Consider the following 21,450-nt stretch of genomic DNA (forward strand, 5'->3'; position numbering starts at 1 on the left):
CCCCAGCTGACACACGTGAGGTCCTATCCTTATCAGGTAAGGCAATTGTTCTGACAAACATGCATCATCACTAGCAAAATAACTGCATCACAGCCCTCATAATCAGTGGCAACGTGATGACCTTTGAAGATAATTGTGATAAGAAATCTGTGATAAAAAGCACGTAGAATGGTAATTCAGGAAGGGATGATACTAACACTGTAGGCATTAAAAATGACATAGATTAAGTACCTAATATGCATTAAGCAAGCATGTGACTTTGCAGAACTAGTCTCCAGGATTTCAAAAATTACTATTTCTGTTTGAAACAAGCAACATGAAGAGACTTTTTTTTTTTTTGCTATCTATAATCTTTTTGATACATCTACAACAATGACAGTTACTAGTGCAAAGAAGAGAAACCCCATTCATCTGTACTGGTGCATATCTTGAATAACACTGCTTCCTGTTATTTATCTAGAAGAATGAATAATAATGGACTAACATAAGGGCAGTAGTATTTTTAGCAACTTATGGTTCATCTTGGTACATTTCTGACTACTATTTACAAAACGAATTGTAATGCAGAGATGTAAGATTTGGCATTAGCAAACAAGTTCTGTGCAAGTTCCTATCTACCTGGAGGACAGCACTGTCCAAGTTACAGTGCACAAAAAGCCTCCCACTGCCTTTCTTCCCTTTTTCAAGGGCCCATCCCATGCAGACACCTGCTTACTGCAAAGCACCTAACTTGAAACTGCTTTGTGGGAAATAACAGGTAAATCTCCATCTGGTTCTGTGTAGGACAGTCTCTTACTGACAAAAGCAGAGAGCACGCACATCAGTGCAGCATGTCTCCCACACACCATACCTACATTGGCTGTCCATGCCTCCTAGATACCGCCATAGATGCAGAAATGCACATTGCTGCGAGCAGGACAATATTCTGGGGAACACACCCATCTTCTCCTTACACAAGTTCACGTCGGCTCCCAGACATTTTGCCAGAGACAAAATACTGTGCTAGACAAATGTTTAATGTAATCCAGAACTTATAAATGTAAGTTCTTAATGTAATCCAGTCTTAAGAAATCACTCTGACATAAGCACCCAACTAGATAACTTTAGTAGGGCTGGCACTAAAGCCGCAAACAACTCCAGTCTCTGAAGTTACCTACTTGAAAATAACTCATTTCAATCTCCAGCAAGTCTTCAGCACCCACACAAGGTGCCACTGGTGAACCATGGAAGAAATTCTTAGGGAAGAGGACATGTTCTCTAAGGGACAACATAGCTGTCACTCAACTCCAAAATCAAAAATCAAGTGAGTTTTTCCATTTTCTTTCCTCCAACACAATGAATGGTTGCCAGTTCTTTCCCTCGAAAGAACAATAAAATATGTTTATATTTAATAACTGAAAGACAAAGAGAGTATGGCAAATGTCAGTTATAGTACAGGAATAAAGCTATTAATGGTAAATAAGCTATTAATGGTAAATATGGATCAACTGAAGACAGGAGAGTGAGGATAGGACTCAGGCAATTCTTTTATGTGTACAGGTAATTTGCTTGCATTTCTAACTCTCTTGCAACTTTTGTTTCAGGACCATTGCTTTATGACCCATGCTCTCTGTTTGGGTTTACATGCACCCACTTCACAGTTTGCCTTGAGGGAAGAGGTGCACTTTATACTACATTATCTTGCATGATAATCTTTCTCCTTCTGATTTGGATTCCAGTTTTAACTCCTCTGATCTTATATGTGTTGGTTTCACCTGAAGATGTAAAGCTGCAGGAAATGGTTATCAGTGGTACTGATAACCTGCAATGACAGTTTTTCAGATTTCCTCAAATATTGGAGCAGTTAGCTCATAAGGACATGATAAATGCAATGTCACTATTTTTATTTGCTACATTCAGTCAGCATCCAAAACAAAAACAAACACACCTTGAATTGCTTTTTTTTAATAGTAATAACCAGCACATCCCTAAGCCACAATTAATATCAAGGTTAATGTAACACACTCTGAAATTAATAGTCCCTTCTTGAGCTGGGAAAAGCTAACTAAAGGATGTACAAATGCAGACAGGATTTCTGCAACGTATGTGCACGCACACACAACACTAAAGAAAATACTCCCACTTCATTGTGCAGGCAGGCAAAAGCCAGACTTTATTTAAAAGAACAAATACTCACCTGCATCACAGTATACTGCTTAGTTTATCGCTTCTGCTTTGAATTTTGTGCTTTCTTTTCACGTGTCTACATTTTGCAATTGTGTACACGCTGCAAAATTAACTTTATATATCATTTAACATCTGTGTATATCCTTTAGAACTTAACGTTACACGGAAATTGAAAGAAATCTTGAATTTTAAGGTACTGAAAACAATCAATAAGAGTCCACTGAAAAAAACCCAGTATAAATGTTTCTTGTAGTACAGTACTCTCAATTTTATGTCAGTGTCATTTTAATGCCATAGTTTTCAAATACTGACTGTATAAAGAGAAGATTAGGGAAAAAATATGCCATTCCTAAGTGTGTTAAACTCTGGTGATTTATGATAGATGTACAGTATATAAATATATTTATGTATATATGTACATATATATTGTTTAACATTCATTATAAATAGAACTGTGTTAACTTAAGCAGTATAAAAATAGCCACTTTCCTGGGAACATGCAAACACAATATGCTCTCACCTAATCTATAAAACTCAAAACAACTAAAACCTTTAGCTTTGATTTTCTATAAATATAAATTTTAATTGAAGACTTTCAGCTGATTTAACCTTAAAGTAAGTTTTTCCAGTAAAGATATAAAAATCTGTTTGATACTAGCTATAATTAAGCTCAAACACAGTATATTTTGGGTTATTTACTTTCAAGTATTTTTCCCATGTGCGCTAAATCTAGACACACTGCATTTTTTTCTTTTACAGTAAAATATTATTCAACTCTAAACACTAAAAGCCAAATTACAAGCAATCTGGCATGCTTGCACTGCAGGAAAAAGGCTCTCCTCTACACTGTTTCTATGTGGGAGGCTGTCCTAATATGGCTATTTGTCCTCCAGATCTTTTGTTCATTGCAAAGCATTATCAAGATTCCCATATCGTAAGATTTTTAAGGCCAGAAGAGAAAGTACTACAACCCATAAGTCTCATCTCATGCTCACTGAAATTCACGCTGAGGTCCCTGCATTCAGCACAGTGACTGGAAGCTGGACCAAAACACCTCTCTTGTTACAGCCAAAGAGGTTCCAGCTTCAGAAGTTGAGCAGGATCTTGACTTTTTAGTGACTTTTCCCAAGGGGAAAAAATTTCGGTTCCATCGGTTCCATCTGAACCAAATTTTTCTTTTTTTCTTGCCATATGAAAACCTGAAAAATTATTTTGCCCTGAAACATTCCCTTCTCCTCCAAAGTGGTCTGAGTACTAGTTAGAAAAACAAAAGAAGAAATAGGAGTTATGTTCAAAGGTGATCCTATTTCTGTTCCTCCACACCTACCAACAGAGAGCGCGCACTGGGTTGTATGGTGGAAGAAACATCACCGAGTCCTTCTTCTGCTCAACAGATTTCAACCATCCACTAGGAGAATGCCATAAGCACATGACTATGCCAGCCATGGCATAGGCTCTTTTCCATTCCATTCCATTCCATGTAGCTCAAAACTCACTCCTGATAATTTCAGAGGCCTGAATTGCAGCTGCCTTCCTTCCCTACAAGCCCATCTCACCCAGAACTTTGAATTGCTTTTGCTATCCCTCAGAAAAGAAAACAAATAGCATGGAAGACTGAAGGCACACTCTCTTCTGGTGATCAGATGACCTTTCAAGGAAGTAGGAAATTTAAATGCAAATGGCATGGGCAAAGGAGGGACCACAGTCTTGTTTTTTCACTCCTAGAATTATTATTTGCACCTGTAAGTTACTGGGTAATAATAGAGGGATGATCTTGATATTCCCCCCTTCAGCAAATCTATAGCTATTGCTCTGAAAATGTTTTCCAGATTAAGATGCTAGCTATTGTATTAAATCTGTGACTACACTTCTGACAATCAAAAGTGCATATCCCAATATTGCTGTCACCTAGTTGGAAAATGAGGCATGCAACTCAATGAGTTGGATGTCAGTGAAGGCCTACTTTCCTAAAGATGTTCAGCTTGTGCAAGCCTTTCTCTCTGGCATCTCTTAAAGTGGTACAACTAATTCCTTATCCCTCTAGCAAAATGGCCTAATGTTCCCAGCCACATCTTTTTTTTTGCTTTTTCCCAGGGTAGCTCCCACATTTTTCCCAAAAGTCTTTTCTAGTCAGAAGTGATAAATCCTTGTTAAAATAGCACAGTCTTCCAGCTTTTATATTTTCAGAAAAAAAAAAGGGGCTTTCTATTTCTTATAGTAAGTAGCATAAATGCACCGAAACAATGGTATGGATATACCCCTGTATTAATTGTTTAGAGAGCTGTCATTGGAAGTTGGGGACTGGGAATTCACAAAAGGCTCATTTGCCTTCTGATCGTCCTTCATGGAGGCTGCTTGGTCTGAGATGGAAGAGAAGGAGAGCTGGTCATGTTCCATTATATGCACTTGGTCCTCTTCCTTGTCCTTCTTCACATAAAACAACTTTCTAAACTTTTTGAGCTCATGAAGTTCACAGAAAGTCTCAAGAACCACCAACATTGCAATTAGGCCCATCAACAGATAACCTGAGTACAAAAAAAAAAAAAGAAAAAAAAAGTGGTTTAATTATTAGCAAACTAAGTTGGGGCTGGAACAGTTTTAATCCTGTAACTTTTCTCACCACATCATCTCTGACTAGTATGTTAATTTTCTTTATGACACAGTTTCAGAGCTTTGGACTGTCACGTCCTCTTTTTTTTGTTCTTTTTTTATTCCACAAGGAACAAGATCACACAAAATCAGAAAAAACAATGCTAGTGGTTTCAGTTCTGTTACAACTGTACAGAAGAAAAATGTATAAAGCTATTAAATGAAACAGAACATGAAAATTTACAACATGCACACTCCCCCGCTTATGACCTTCATGATTAAGTCCCCTACAAAACATTTTGATCAAAAGACCAAAAAGAAATTTTTCCCTCAATATTCCTATATGTTACAAATAGAAGTAAAAATACAGCAGCTAATTATAGTAATTTGTTGGTAAAAAGACAGCAGGTAATTATGGTAATTTGTACCTGTTTAGCAGGACAAATCACTTGTATTGCATGAAAACTTTTGAATTCTTTTCCTTTAAAATTATAAGATATCCAACACCCTGAAATGACTGGAAAAATGAAACAACTAGAAATGTGTACAAATCCAGTAAAATCAAAATGAAAAATTACTGTAAAATTGCTCCTGGAATTTTAAAAACCTGACAAAGTTGCTATATTTGATGACACCTTGAGGGTTATTTGAATGTTTTTCTAACATATATAAACTAAACTTGGAAGTGTTACTTAAATTATATTACTGATGACTTTAGCCATGTACTGACTGACTCTGACTCTGAAAGGTAATAGTCAGCTCTGATAACTGAGACGTTTGGAAATGGAACTTCCTATGATAAGCAGAACATGGTGCTCTATTTTTTCTTTCCTCTCCAAACATATGCATCTAAAATTTAAAGGAAGCTGTTATAATGAGCATTTATTAATCTCAGTATTTCATTAGATACCTATTATTAATCATTATATTTAATGACGAGCATGACTACTTGATTATTTTATCATTTCAATGAAGTAAATCAAGCAGAAGCTAAGCGTATAACTATTCATATAACATGTTCATCCAAAGGCTGAACATTAAATGTGCTGAAAGATGGGCACAGACTAATGATTACAATCTACATATGGTCACTGTTCTATAAATATTTCACCTGTAGTTACAGATTATTTACTGGCAATAACACTCTCCTTTTCCTTCCAGGAGTACTATTAAATCAATATTGCAATACCAAATACTGACCTAAATCAGCACTACAGCTAAAATTTATGAATTGTTTTTAAGCTTTATATCATACATCAAATGGGAACTATGCATTAACACCAAGGAAGAAGTGACAAAGCTATGCCAATTAAAAGGCATCTATAAATCTACACTGAGAATTTGTAATTATCTCTGAAACTCAGTCCAGTTGATTGCCAGTTGATTTAGAAAGGACTGGTGTTCTCTTAAAAATTCCTGAAAAGCCTATAGTACTACTAAGCATTTTCTGATGTAGAACTCCAAAATATCTTGAAGAAAATTTAAGTTCAGCGAGAGAAAACATTTTATTTGGTTCCTTGAATTGTTCATATGAGAGGAAGAAGAATAATTTAGAAGGTACAACCTCAAAACCTACCGAAATTAAATATTCTAAGGTCATCACTTTGCCTAAAAACTATTTTTTCCTTTTAGTATTTCCTGCAATTTATTTCCTAATTGTTTTAAAGTTTGAAAAAGGATAATCTGAGCCATAATCAGTTTTCTACTGATTTTGAATTTTCAGAATAGCTTGGACTGTAACAAGGCCTTTGCTCTGTGTGACTTTCCATTCACTTCAACAATTAGCACCCCCAAATCAGCTCTGCAGATCAGCAGGTTAATAATTAGAAGCTACCACTCGTAAGATAAACACAATGGGTAAAGGAAAAATCTCCTGCAATGGCAACAGGCCTGGCAGGAGAATAAAATAAAGTGTTCTGTTGGCTAGTTCAAGGCCCTGCTTCAAGGAATGAAAATTCAAGGTCCAATCTTTCTTTGCATAAAACAAAAAGAACAAGTCAACAGACACTTTGCCTGCATTACCATTGCTGGATCATGCACAGAAGCACAGTCAAATGCATACTGGCCTAAGAAATGGACCTGACAGGAAAGGTTTGTTTTGGCTGTTCAGATTTTTCAACTGGTGCGTCTGATGATCAAAGGACTGCTCAGACTGAAGCTGTTTCCAAAATGGAATGCTTCAAAACGTTGTCACTGGAAAATACTGCCATCAGCACACATTTACTCAGAATACCTACATAAAGATCATTTCCTTAGCTTCACTTTCTTAGAATCACTGATCACTGTGAGCTCTTCTGTGTCAAACATAATGAAACAATTTAAATTTAACATTTATGGTCTCACTTTGCTATCCTCTCAGTCTACTTGTCTGTCTTTGACAGTTGGCCAGCTTCAACTACCTTCTGTTACAACTGGAGTCAAAAACTTTGTTATTCTGCCTCATTTCCCATTGCTCCTTGATTCATCTCTGTCCACCTGTCATGTCACCTTATGAGATGACCTTTGGTTGCACGGATCATCTTCTTGGCTCTATGATGCACTGAAATTTTAGCCCAAGATGCTCTTAAACCATTCACGTAACAGTAATGTGAGCTTTTTTTCCCTACTATTAATAAGAAAGTGAGTAGTTATGGTTAGCATAATGGGATTCTGGTTTTAGCTTTTTTTTCTTAACTAAGAAAACTAACCTTACTTAAAAGTTTCCTCCTTACAGAACTACCTAAATTAATGCTAGTTTGCTAACCGACAACTTACAGAACACTCACTATCCACAGGATGGAGAAGGAAAGTCTTGTGGCCATATAGAACTGTGCAACTTAAGACTATGTAGCTTATCAGTGTAGCTTAAACTATGTAAAGGTCAAGAGTTTCTCAACAGACAGGAATTTCTCAAAAGATAGAGGGTGTCTTTATTCCGTAAAACAGAACTGATAAAAGGAACATAAAGCTAACAAACTAGTCAAAACTGCCCTTATGGTTGGACACTGTTCCAAAAGGCATGAACGCTGTTTTAAAGGGCATGATGATGTGCCAAAAGCAAGAGAAAAGGACAGTGTGAGGAAGACTGCAGAACGACCACCAGAGGGTTTTGAATGACCACCCTAATGGACCACCAAATTAAAATGGGAGGCACGTCAAGGGGAGGAACAGTTTTGGGAAATGGGAAGGACAGATCTGTGGAATCCATGAATTATTCATTAGATAGCTAAATAAAGATATGAAGCTTTTGTAACTTGGCATGCACGATTTTTGGAGGATCCCATCTCCTCGTGCGTCCAACATCGTAAATAAAAGAATGCTGCTCCCTAATACTCACGAAGAGTCTTAGAGAGTTCTTTTATATCCAGTTTGTGGGCAACAGTCTGGTTGTTGTTGGTTTGGTTTTTTTTTAATTTAAAATGCCTTCTGCTTAGTTGGTTAGTTTGACACTTACATGTAATTCCAATTTTATATAGCTCTCGGAATTTTTGATTGTAGCCTTCTCCTGGCACATAGTCACCGAGGCCAATGGTGCTCAGGGAAATGAAACAAAAATAAAAAGATTCCAAAAAATTCCAGTCATCTTCCAGGACCGAAAATATTGCTGCTGGGATTAAGAAGAAGCAGGAGACAGTGATGAACCCAAGGACCATAGCGTGGATGATTGCAACGACCTGCTTGGAGAAGCCCCAGCGAATGTGGAAATACAGTACAGGCCACCTGGTGACATATACTATGATGCGCTGCACCACTGCTGTCAGGAACAGCAGTGTAAATGGGATCCCGATGACTGAGTAGATGATGCAGAAGGCCTTTCCTCCATCAGATAAAGGCACTGTGTGTCCATAACCTGAAACAAAGCAGAGAGGGCATAGGCTGAGTTAAAGCTAGGAGCTCATGTACCAATTTGATAATGGCTATATTGAGTGAGAAAAATAAGCTGCACTGCACTGTTACTAATTCTGAATCCTCCTATTATTGACAAATGCTGTTCAAAGGTCTGTTTTAAGCAGGCAAACAAAGCCTCAGTGAGCTTCATTAAGCTACGTGAGCCTCAGCCATAACTAAGTAAAACCAAATATTTTTATATTTCAGAATTGTGAACATCATTGTATAAACGTTTATTTTGGAGAATGAAGAAATGCCTAGTCAGGAGCAGGAGCTTATGCCAGAAAATTTCTTTTTTATCTGGGTTTTCCTGCTGACCTTTTTATTCAGTTTTACAAAGTGTTGTAACTTCTTCTACCCACACTGTGAATTAGAATAATAGATACTTCAGAAAAATGTTCCTACATCTACTTTGTAGTAACACACTCCAACACCTTTTGTGAAAATCAATTAAATTACATAGAAGTACTGTAATCAACATTCCATGCTACCTACTTCCATGCTTCCACACATTATAATCCACCAAAGATATCTAAAAGCAGAACAAACATTTTCACAGCAAAACTCCTAGGATCTATCCACTGTGGCTGCATTTTTGCCTCACCATTTACACACTGGAAGTATCAATAGTGATGTATTCAGAGTACAGGAGTGTATCCACCAGTGTACAGGCTGATGAGGGCCAGCAATTTCAATGCCACAAACACATGCAATTACGCTTGAACCCAGTGCAAGGAGGTACACTGCCAAAGCACACTCTGACAGACAGCTTGGTTCTAAATGTAAATCGTAGGAACAGAAAAGAACAGTAAATCCAGCATAAAACAGGAATGCTTTCTTCTGTTTGCCAACAAAAAAAAAAAGAGTATTTTGTTTTCATTGCAGCAAGGAAGAGGAAATCTCTTGAAATCTAGTGTGGGCAGCCTTTACACTGATATCAAACCAAGGAAGTGCAGACAGGCTCTCGCAATTCTGCATCCCCAAATCAGCTAGCTCATTTGGGTTACGTCAGTGCTGTACAACAAGGCATTTTCCAGAGCTACTGCAACTGGCTGTCCTAAGAAGTCCAAGTAGAGCCTAGTGCATACAGGATTATGCTGCTTCTGATTTCTGAACTGGGCTCACTCTGCACTTCCCCAGCCTGCCCAGTGCAGCACTAGACTGGGCAGACATTCCACGAGGGCTCCTGGGAAACCCTCTGCCTGCTCCCCTGTGAAAATGGCTGTTCTGCAAGTCCCTTCATTTTATAAGAACATGAGAGATTTCCTCTCTACATTAATGAATTTAGTAATAGAATCATTGCTTTTTAAGATTTCTAGAGAAGTAAGAAAAGGAAATGTTATTTTTTATTTAAGATGCATAGAGACACTTCCAGACAATGAGAGGCAGGCAAAGCATCTTATCATTACAATGTACAAAGTCTTGGAGAAGAAATACATGAGGTGTAATTTCTCTGTGTTAGCTAACCTAAAATTTCAGGAAATTTCAGTTGTATTTGAATTTTAATGACATTATGAATAACTTAACCAAGCTTAGTCTTTTGAACCCTGGAAAATCATATTAATTAATGACTTTTTTTCTTGCTCACCTCCTGTTTGCTTAATCTGCTTTGAGATAAGAGAACTGGAACTGCATAGAGCAGTTCAGTCAGATTTATGAAGTTGCAGAGAAGCGTTCTACTCTGTTCCTAATAATGTTGGAGATTTCTGACTACCAACAAGCTGACGCTTTCTTGGCCCTGTCTATCAGAACTCTTGGATCTTGCATCCACCAGTGCTGATCACATCACTTCATATGTGAAACTATGACTGGTTTTGCTCTGAGCATGACTTAACATTTTATCCACATTCATTTTCAAGTGCCACTTTATTGCCCAGTTGCCCTACGGCTCTTGCATCATCCTTATTGCCTTATTGTCTTTAGTAAACTTAGTTGCTTCCCTCTTCCAGGCCTTAGGAATAAGTTGAACAGCACAAGCCCAACACAGGTCTACAAGGAACAACTTTTGTGACATTCCTTGGGTGAATGAATTTACCATTCCAAGAACTAACCATTTCTCCTACTCTGTTTGCTATCTTTCCATATCTCACATCTGTACAAGGACCAGTCCCAGTTGCTTAGTTTTCCTGAAAGTATTTTGTGAGACAATCAACTCCAAGTTTGGCAGAGAAGATGAGTGATTTTAGTATATCATGGGGTAACTAAAACTGGCCCATGTGACACAAACACAAAAGAGGCAACTGCAATGCTCCATCACATCAAGGTGTCTCCAGTACAACAGAATTATGAATAGGTTATTTAAATAAGATGCAGATCAGGCCTCATTTGGAATAATTTACCTCATTCTGTATATCCATGCTTAAAGAACAAATGCACATTGGAAGAAGAGCAGAGAAAGGTTACTGAAACCATCAAGGAATAGAGACTATTTTATGAGAGGAAGATAAAAGTGGTTGACTTGCTCAGAGCAACTGAATGGAGGTTTGAAAAGTAATGGAGTATCTCCCTGTTAATGCATCAGCATACAAGTATTACCGAAGGAAAAGAAATTCTTTAGATGAAGAAGAATAATAGTGCCACACAAACAAACAGCTTTGATGTAACATGAATAAATTTAGTCTAGAAATTAGAAAAAGGTTTTTAAGCTTCAGAGACCAGCTTTGGAGCAGCCATACACTTCCAGTACTGGGGAAAAAAACCCCAGCTATGTTAAAGAGGAGCCCAACAAAGCTTGGTAACATTATGGATGTCACAATATCACAAAGCCATACATGACAAGCAGAAATTGAGCTTGCAGATCTAGAAAGTCCCTTGCAAGTTCCAGGTTCCTACATTTAACTATACAGGAACTATAAGGCTAAAGAGCACTGATAGTTTTAGACTGAGGAGAGAGTTTATGCTCCTCTCAGCCAGCAGCAGTAAGATGACATCTTCCAAAAACAACGGATGAGTGACCTGTGTTTGCTTGCTACTCAGGAAACAGAGTCACTGCTTGGGAATGATTATATGGAAAAGCTTGAGCTAATACAGTTACAATTTATGAGGCTATGGTAAGTGGGGAAGAAAAGGATTCCTATTTTTCCCCAGAATGCAATTGCTTTTATGTGACTTTTCCTAACAATGCCAATTATCTTAGTCATCACTGTACAAAAGTCATCAAAAAAATAAAAAACAAACCAACACAGCCATAATTTAAAAGAGAGGAAATTATGGATCTGAGTCAGGAGATACTCTATGTCTGCTTTCAGACACTTGTGTTCTATTGCCTCCCATCTCTGCTCCTGCACCTGTTTGTAGTTTCTTTTTACTGTACCCTCTTCAGGGAGATGTCCACTCGTCTTTCTCAGTGGAAACCACCATGATCAGAGGCTTTACAATTGCTATCCTAAGGTATTATTTTGCTATGAGAAATGAATGCTCACCAAAAAGGGACTACTTATGAAGACATTTTTTGATTCCATCAAGGACACTTGCTATGGGTGACCAGAATTAAATGGCCCATGTAACATGTCTTATAGCTCTATTACTGATTATGAAGACAGACTAGATTTATTGAATGCTGTATCTTCATATTGTATAATGTAAATACCAAAATAACAATCACCTATTTAAAAGCACTGGCCTTTGAAAAGCCACACCCTAAGACAACCTGTTACTTACAGTGACACCAGTGATAAAAGGATATCACCCACAAATAATCTCTTCTATTGTCTATTCATAGTTCAGAGGTATCGTTCCTTCAAAAAAAGGAATCACAGAAAAGAACACATTCAAGACCAGGCGATTTTGCCAAACGAAATAAGATCAATGACCCATGTAAGGTCAATGTCTTAAGATAGACAATATTTGACTGATCATACAAAGAGCAAAACCCCACAAGATGTTTGCAGATGGGTTTTATTTCTGTTCACACATGGGGATTTTTTTCCTTAAAAGTCATTTATTTTCTTATGACTTGAAGGATTTCTACTATTATATACACTTATATAAATATACAAAATGTCTTTATCTGTTCTGATGTAATTCTGAATGTTGTCATATACTAAAAAAGTGTATTTTTAGAAATCATTTAAAATATTTAAGTATTTTTACATTTATCTTGGTGCTGAATTATACAAGTCAATCATGCATTCAGTAAAAATTTTTCCACATGCTGTCCTTCAAGTTGGTCTTTTGCTCTTATATCTTTCTAAAAAGGCTCAGTCATGACTTTTCTATACTCTTCAGTGGTTGTATCCTCCTGTGCAAGTTCCTCTTTTAGTTATTTTCTCTCCTGTCTTACCTGTGTCTAATTGTTCCTGTTAGATCACTTTCTAGATAAATACACGGAATTGATCACTTATTCCAGGTAAGATATATTTTCTCCCTCCATTTTTTATGTACCATCACACTTTGTTTTCCAGAGTCTCTCAGTAGCTTACAACAATATCCAATTCATAACAGCCTATGTCAAAGCCAGCATTGCCTATGAGCATTTTACCCTAATCTTCCATCCTGTGTTAGCTTGGCACTTGTTGGCACTCGGTGTTTTCTCCTTTCATCCTTTTCAGATACTGCTTTGACAAATCTAAGCAGTTGTGTATTATCTCTGCTTTGTCTTTTCACAGTTCAGTCCCTCCTGTAGCTCATTAATAGGTCCTGCACTATATTAAGAGGCAGTGGCTGCCTTACAGGTCTTTCAGGACCCTGAGTTGAGCATTTAGTGCCAGAGTGCAGAGGTGCCGCAATTCTGTGTTGTAACAACCCAGCCTAGACTTCCACACAGAAGTCCCCGGAGGCTGCCCTGAAGAATGGATGTTTGAATGTTGGATCTGACATAGGTGAGGCAAGTACCAGGCAAACAGAGGTGCCATAGCCCTTGGAAAGCTTCCCTCAGCCAGCCTCTCCCAGGCTATGGTGATGAAGCCTGGCAGGTGTGTACGCAGGCTGCGGCACTGCCTCTCTCTCTCGCCCCTCTGTTATGCTCCCAGGGCATCAGCTATCCATGCCTGCTCTCATGGGCTGGTCCCCTGAATGGGCACCACCGTCCACAGCATCAAAGCTCACTACTCTTCCTTCATGAATTAAACCATCAATTAATGGTTTTGTGTCATCTTGTTTCCTTCTGCCAGGTGCTCTTCTCCCTCTCTTCTACTACAGGTTTTGTCAAGCCACTGCTCCCTCTGGCCTCAGGTGACCTGTTGCAACACCACCATGCTCTACGTAGAACCATTGAGATTCTCAGGGTGTGGAGAGGGTTCTTCTCAGCACATCCAGTGTCGTCCCCAACACACCCATTCAGATGGCAAAAGCATAACACGCAAACTCAATGTGGTGGCATAACGTGACAGGTGTACTCATCCCTTTGTTGGTCTGAGTCGGTGTCCTTGAAGAGAAGTCAGCCCTTTAAATTGGCTCATAATCTCAAAATGCCCCAATAAATTAAGTGAATCATGTACTACGTATTTTAGAGTTATGCAAAAATATTTCATTCATCCCAAGCATAACTGGAATGACTCACTGGAATATGATGATGATGAAGATGGCCAATGATAATATTTATATAATTTCTAGACTTTAATTTTTATAAACCTTTCACATTTTACACTATGTTTAACATCTTTTTTTCTAACTGGTCTATTTTCTAAGATAAAAAAGGAAATATCAGGTGATGGTGGATCCATGTGGTAAAAGAATTTGGTTGCTGCTATGTTCTTCCTTGAAACAGAAAAAATACTTGAGACTCAGTTTTATGAAGCAGGATGTATTTCACTGTTACACAGAGTGGAAAAGTTCACCAATACAGTTTTGCTAAACAAATCCGAGATTTTCAGCCACACTGAGATAAGCTACCCTACATGGCAGAAAGGAGGAGGAAAACTTCCACTATGACAGGCATTTTTAAGCAGAGGAAATCCATTTGGATGCTACATTTTGCTACCTCCTCAGTTGAGTTAATGGAACCGATTTTGTGCTCATCAGAGGAAGCAGAAGGATGAGGTGCTGTAAACTAAGATGATGATCTGTGTTTAAAGGGGAAAAAAAGAAAATAAAAAAGATGGAAAGTGAGGAGGAGGAGATTTGTTTGAAACCGAGTTCATTTCACTAATAAAAGCTTACAAGGCAGCCCTTAAAGACTTGCACCAGCATAATTAGGAAGGTGTCGAAGGGTGTGGTAAAAACCTCTTAAACCAGTTTTGACACTAAAGAAAACATTCATTAGATTCATTCTCACTCAGCACCAGTAAGGGTTTTAATTTCCAGCTGAGGTGATTTAGTATGGTGCTGAACCAGCTCTTTTCAATAATATTATATCCCTCAAACCTCACTAGAATAAAAGTAGTAAAAACATCTTTAAACAATTAATTTAACCATGAGTTTTAGATCTCTGTAACAATTTCTTGCCTAATCACTTCTCAGAATAGAATTGTTTTGCCAGTTTCTAGAATCAAGGGGCTTCTTTCAAAAATACCAAACAAACAAATGAACACAAAAACAAATCCCAAAGAGATTCCAACACAGTGACTTACATGTATCTACTAATGGTACATGGTTTTGATTTCTTCTGAGACTGTTCTCTGCTGCCATTAGTCATCAAAGCTGAAGACTATTGATTCCTCAGAATCAATGTTCTGCTAGCTAGGTTTGGAGTTGCCCTGGGAAGGACCAGCATATTTCATATATGATTCATACAATCAGCTCACAAATGTGACCTGCTGCACCAAGAAAGGTTGAAACGTCTTTTAACACAGTCAGTTTAGTAATAAGGTTGTATGAGTAATTTGGCTGACTGTCAGCAATATCTGAATCAAAGAAACAAGGCGTGAATATGTTGGCTTCTATGTTCAAAACCAGTTTCAAAATCAATTTCTACCAAAGCAGCTGTGTGTCAGAACACTTATATCTTGCAAAGCATATGAAGTCTGGCACATCTGTTCATGCACAGGAAGCAATATTTCACCTCTCCAAAGAAACCAAGCTAGAAACTGCATCCACAGATGTTGGGAAAAGGGGATGCTAATGAATTAAACCGGGGAAAGTGTTTGTATGAGGACAAGGGATACTCCCACACTTTATTCATATTTGTGTGAATACACCGAGAAAGCCAGCTTACTCTCTGTTCTTATGTTTGGTATTTTTTAAACTGCCCAAGGATTTGTACCAGTGCTGGCAAAACACTGATGTTCAGTTCCTGTTCTTATATCTTCTGGGTCAGCTTAAATAACTGGTGTGAAAGGGGGTGTAGCTATGTATGGATATGTAACACATCCACATTCAAAAAACATGGCAACTATTAATAAAAAAAAGATAACCCCAACATATACTGGGACGACAATTAATGCTTCCAACTTCCTACTGAGTATGTTCTTAGTCCTCTGAAAAGTCATCCCCTTTCCTGCAGTAAGCCCATTCCAACTCTATGCTTTTCCCGGAAGTCCAACATGAAGAGACAGCAAAGGATCTTACTGACTAGGACCTTTGCACAGAGTGGCACTTCTGGTGGAAAACCACTTCTATAGTAATAGAATAATTACCCACATGGAAATACATTAAAAATTTAGTATTTAACAAATATTTTTATATAATATTTTAAAACAAATGTAATAAGCATTTAGAACTTAATACATAAATGTTTAAAACTAAACTAAAACTGATATGGAAGTATTTTATACATCCCACAATAATTATCACTACTGTTTATATTATTTTCAGTTATTTTATACTTATTGTGCTACCAATGTGGAATAAAAATATTTCCTTTCCCTCAAAATGTCCAACTTCAGTAAAAAATATAAGCCAGCCAGTGAACACGAATGGAAAGGTGGAAAAGGATGATATGACACTGGGCAGTGTGCAACACAACAGCACCCACACGCCACCTCCAACATCACTACTTAACCTACCCTTTCAGGTATCCACATACATTGATCAGCTCCCCCCTGAGCTCTCTCGTCTCCAAGCTCAACAGTCCCAGTCTCTCCCACACCTAGTAGGAGAGACACTCCAGTTCCCTCATCATTTTAGTAGCCCTTTGACAGACTCTCTCCAATAGCTCAGTATCTTTTTTTTTTCTTTTTTCCTTGCACTGGGGAGCACAGAACTGTATCCAGCACTCCAGGTGTGGCTCACCACTGCTAAGCAGAAGGGAAAGATCATCTCCTTCAGCCCGCTGGCAACATTGCTAAAGGACACCATTAGCCCTCTTTGCTGCCTGTGCATGTTGTTGGTTCTCCTTCAGTTATTAATTATGCAAGGAAAACAGAAAGGGCATTAAGTCTTTTCAAATGAGTTAAACAAGTGGGATCAGAATAAAACCATACATTACGTATCTATTTTCTTAACTAGAGAAAAATTACAGTACCATTTGTTTATAATAAGAACTCCTGTATCTTCTTTTGCTATTATAAGTCCATTTCCATTTTTCTAGAGTGTTACATACTGTCCCCTTCTGCAGCTTAGTAGTCTTGGGAACTCTCAAGTCCCAAAAAACATTTAATAATTGCAAAATTATGGCACAGAAATCCTTATATTATTCATTATTTACCATTAACCCATTTCCATGATCTCCAAGGAATATTTTCTTCTCAGCTAGGAAATGCGTTAAGGTGGTTGTTGCCTTTGTGCCAACCTAGCTGACGAGGCTGGAGAATTATCTGTTCAGGGAGATATTTCTGTATCCTGTACTGTATTTAGGTTGCTGTGCACCTTTGTATATAAACATGAGGCATAGGAGGTGGGAATATTAATATTGTGGCCTGGGCATGTCTTTCCAACTCTACTTTTTTTCTGTACCAATTATGCAGCAGAAGAAACTGTTGTCATCTTAAATATTTAGGACAAATTAAAATAACCTTTTATTTCTTTCTTCAAATTCTGACATACCTTCATATGAATTATTACACTTTTCTCTCATGTAGAGATTAAAATATAAGCGTGACTTTCAAAATAGAAAAAATCCCACATTCTTGAAGATTGATGAAAAATAGCTTTGCTTCGCTCCAACTGCGAGTTAGCTATTCTGATGATCCCCAAACAGTAATATAAAAATGCATGTTAAAAACATTTTTCAATCAAATATGAGTGAGAAAACATAAAAAAGTACAAGTACCTTGTTGTCATTTCAATCAGCAAGAGAAAATATGTGGTCAGTTCAGGGGGACCCCTGGAAATTACATATTTATAGATGGTAATTTTCTATTCAACACATGATCATTTTTGATACCCTTCACACACCACAGAGGCAGTAGGAGAAATTACATGATGTCACAATGAAGAAATGTTTTTGCATTTGGCCTGTCGGCAAAACTAGTTCTTTAAAACACGAAAATAGTTTAAACAGGAGCTGAGATCTTATTCTAAAAATCTTATCTGAATGTAATGAAAAAAGCAATATTTGACTGTATTACTTAAAGGATTGAGTATCTGCCAATTCTTGCCCAGAATCAATTATTCTGACCATTGGAATGCAGTGTATAGCCACAGGAAAAAAAAAAGGAATAAAAAGAATTGCATGGTCATCTTGTTTACATTAGTATTACAGCACAGTAAAAGTCGATCCATAGAGTGGAATACTTGGTACATGGACCTAAATTCATCATTATATTTAGGGAAGCCAGGGTTTGCTTTAGATTTGCTCTACTCTGTTCGCAAAGACTGGATGCCCAGTAATATCTGAGGTACCCTTCATTGCCCTCCGGGAGTGCCTCCTTCACATTGTTTAATTGAAAAGAAGTCCAGTCTGTATGCTCCACAAGTGTGAACCAAAGTGGGAAGTGGGAATGATCTGCAGTGCACTCTTGATCTGAGGGGTACACTACTACAGGGCCAAGAAATCTGGCAGACTACAGCTGCCTTCAGAGTTCGAAGCTGAAGTTAGCAGCGCTTCTCTGGCATCAGCTCCTCCACTTGCAGAGCTCATCCAGAGTGGCTTAACTGCACAGCTCCCCATACTATTCTACACTACCTCTCATCACAAAGATCATCCATGTATTGCTTACACCATCAAGCAAGGCAAGGCGCATCAGAGGCAGAGGCTACAGTCTGATGGGCACACAGAATGCAGCAAGCATTCTGTAAATGGACATTTTGTCCATTTACAGCAATTGCTGGTTTTGACAGTATTTACCTACAGTAACTATGTAATGAAGTAAATGAAAAATATTACAACCCTATAAGAGTGATGCCAATGATGAAGTCATTCCCGTATCAGCAGTTGAGATCCGGGGAGGGGTGTGGGGGGTGTGTATAAGGAAGTACTCAATACTAGAGCAGCAAAACAGTAGATAGAATCCACTGCACAGGAACCAAATGCAGACAAAATATTAAGTACAGAAATTAGTATGTCCCTTCCACATCTGAGATGATTATTAGTGCGTGTTTGGTGCAATTATCTCTTCTCAACAAAAGTACCGGAGAGAAATACAGCTCAAAAGATAGTAACTTTAACTGCAAAACGATAGCATTCTTTCATGCCACTGCCAGACACCAGATCTTGCTAATCCTGCCTGGATACATTATGTATGAGTAAAACAGGTATTATCAACCCAAGGGTACTGTCAGACCCTTTCAGCATAGTCTACATGAAAGCACACATTTCTTGCCACCAGAAAGATGTCTACCACGTGTTAGACAGGGTGGCAGGACTCTAGGTGAGGAACATACTCCATCCCAGGACTAGTAAATATGCCTTTAGAAAGGACGTGCTCTCCTCAGGAAGTGCTTGGGTTCTCCAGGCACTCAGCTGGCAGGCAAAGCTTTCCCACTTACCCTGCAAGAGCAGATTTCTCAAAGTCTGCCTGTAAGCTACACAGCTCCTACCAGACTGTCCATTGAGAAACTCCTTTTGGTTGTGACAGGCTAAACTTTCAGCCTAACATGCGGTTCTCGAGAGCTTGACCCATACTCCCACAGAGCCCTGACAACTTCAGTCATGTTTTTTGAAATGATGTGTCATTAAAGATTTCTTGTCCTCAGTGTGCTCAAGGAGTGATTTCAGCAGGCGGAGGTCTGCTAAACCTCTGTGGTAAAGCATTCAGGCTTTACTTCTATCACAGATGATGTTCAAAAGATACGCATGAATTTCTGGTTTGCCGTTCGGGTTAATTGTTTTTTGAAAGCTAACAGTACTTTGTTTGGGTTTTTTTAAACCCGAAGTTTTTATACTAGAAATCGGTTCCTCTTATTGTCATCCTGGATTTAAGATCCTATAAAGGTTAAACTGCAATCAAACCAGAATCCATCTGGTGTTGGGCTATTTCTTCCCCCACAGACCTGTCAATAACTGCACATTTCTAGAAATACCTATCCAAAACACAAACATCACATCTTTAGATCTACTTCTAGCAAACAAACTGTTATTTTGTTTCTACAGTTATTTTCTGTTATCTCAGATTCATTTTGCAATGGAGAGAAAAAAAGTAAAAGTTACAAAAGTCTGTTGAATAAAACCCAGCCAACACGTCAAAAGAAAGGTGAGACTTCCTGAGGGCTCCTCTGAGAATTCAGCCAGGAATAATCCAATTATTCTTTTATTGGTTTACTTGCCTGCTAGGCAACAGATGGTCAAAAAATCTGTATCAAAGTAGGGGCTCCACCAACAGACTACTTTATTATGAATGTTTCCTAATATAACAAATTACATAAGTCTCAGAAACTTAAATTTTATAAAAGAGTGAATTAGTTTTATTAGGAAAGTTTTACTTCTAGACCTCTGAAATATTAGAAAACAAGATGAGGTTTTGTGCTGGTCTTTTGTGAAGGGTTTTTGCAACGGTATGTTCAGCAACATGAATACAACAACATTACTATAATAATGGGGTTTTAAAGCCAATGATTAGGAAGATTAACAAGCAATCAAAGAAACAGGTTCTTTAAAAACCTTCCTAAGAACTTCAACACCAACTTCAAGGTATTGAAAGGGGTTGTCATGGTTTAACCCTAGACAGCAACTAAGTATTATGCAGCTCAGTCCTCCCTCATGGTGGGGAGTAGAACCAGGAACAAAAACCAAAACTTAAGGGTTGATATCAGAAAAGTTTAATAATTGAAACTAAGTAAAATATAATAATAATAATTGTAATAATAACAATAATAATAATAATAATAATGAAGATGAAAGAGAAAGGAATAAAAACCAAAACAGGCAAGTGATGCATAATACAGTTGCTCACCACCTGCGGTCCATGTCCATCCCATACCCAAGCAACAATCGGCCCCTCTCAGCCAAGTTCCCCCAGTTTATATGCTGAGCATGATGTTCTGTGGTACAGAATATCCCTTTGGCCAATTGGGGTCAGCTGTCCTGACTGTCTCCCTCACAGCTTCTTGTGCAACCGCTTGCTGGCAGATCATGGGAAACTGAGAAGTCCTTGATTTAGGGTAAGCACTACTTAGCAACAACTAAAATATCAGTGTGCTATCAACATTATTCTCATCTTCATCCTTAATCCAGAACACAGTATGAGAAATAAAAATATGGTTTTTTATATAAATAGGCATATCGTGAGGTTGTAAGATATCCAAGTTCCAAGACCTGAACTTGGGTATCAGGGTCTCTTTCGGCGGGATAAGGGAAATGAGAAAATTCTTATAAATTAAATCTTTTAGGGTCATTTTGTACACGAGGTTCTTCTTCTCTTTGGGCTAAGAACAAAGGAAGATCCACCACCTTTGACAGGGAATGGCTTGCAGCCAATTGGGATAAAGGGAAAGCCCCTTTTCAGAGAAAAGAAACCTTTTTAGGTAAAACGGAATACATTAAAACTTATCTGAAAAGGGTGGGATTTTGGAAGACTATAAAATGTATAAGTTGTACGCCCACAGGGTCTTTTCTCCCCGAAAAACTCAGTG

The 21,450-nt window shown here is 38.0% G+C and overlaps 1 protein-coding gene across 1 annotated transcript in view; it reads right to left on the reverse strand.

The window, feature by feature from the left end:
- Window positions 1-1,930: 1,930 nt before the first annotated feature.
- The window catches only part of KCNK1 (potassium two pore domain channel subfamily K member 1), a 35,240-nt gene continuing 15,720 nt past the window's right edge, over window positions 1,931-21,450 (reverse strand). The window contains exons 2-3 of the mRNA XM_027685327.1: window positions 8,189-8,584; window positions 1,931-4,691 (exon numbers count right to left, since the gene is read on the reverse strand). Coding sequence (XP_027541128.1) covers window positions 4,432-4,691; window positions 8,189-8,584 — 656 coding nt within the window. The 3' untranslated portion in view covers window positions 1,931-4,431. The remainder of the gene's footprint in view (window positions 4,692-8,188; window positions 8,585-21,450) is intronic.

This window comes from Neopelma chrysocephalum, unplaced genomic scaffold (assembly GCF_003984885.1).
Source record: "Neopelma chrysocephalum unplaced genomic scaffold, ASM398488v2 Primary Assembly neopelma1_23, whole genome shotgun sequence".
Lineage (NCBI taxonomy): Eukaryota > Metazoa > Chordata > Aves > Passeriformes > Pipridae > Neopelma > Neopelma chrysocephalum.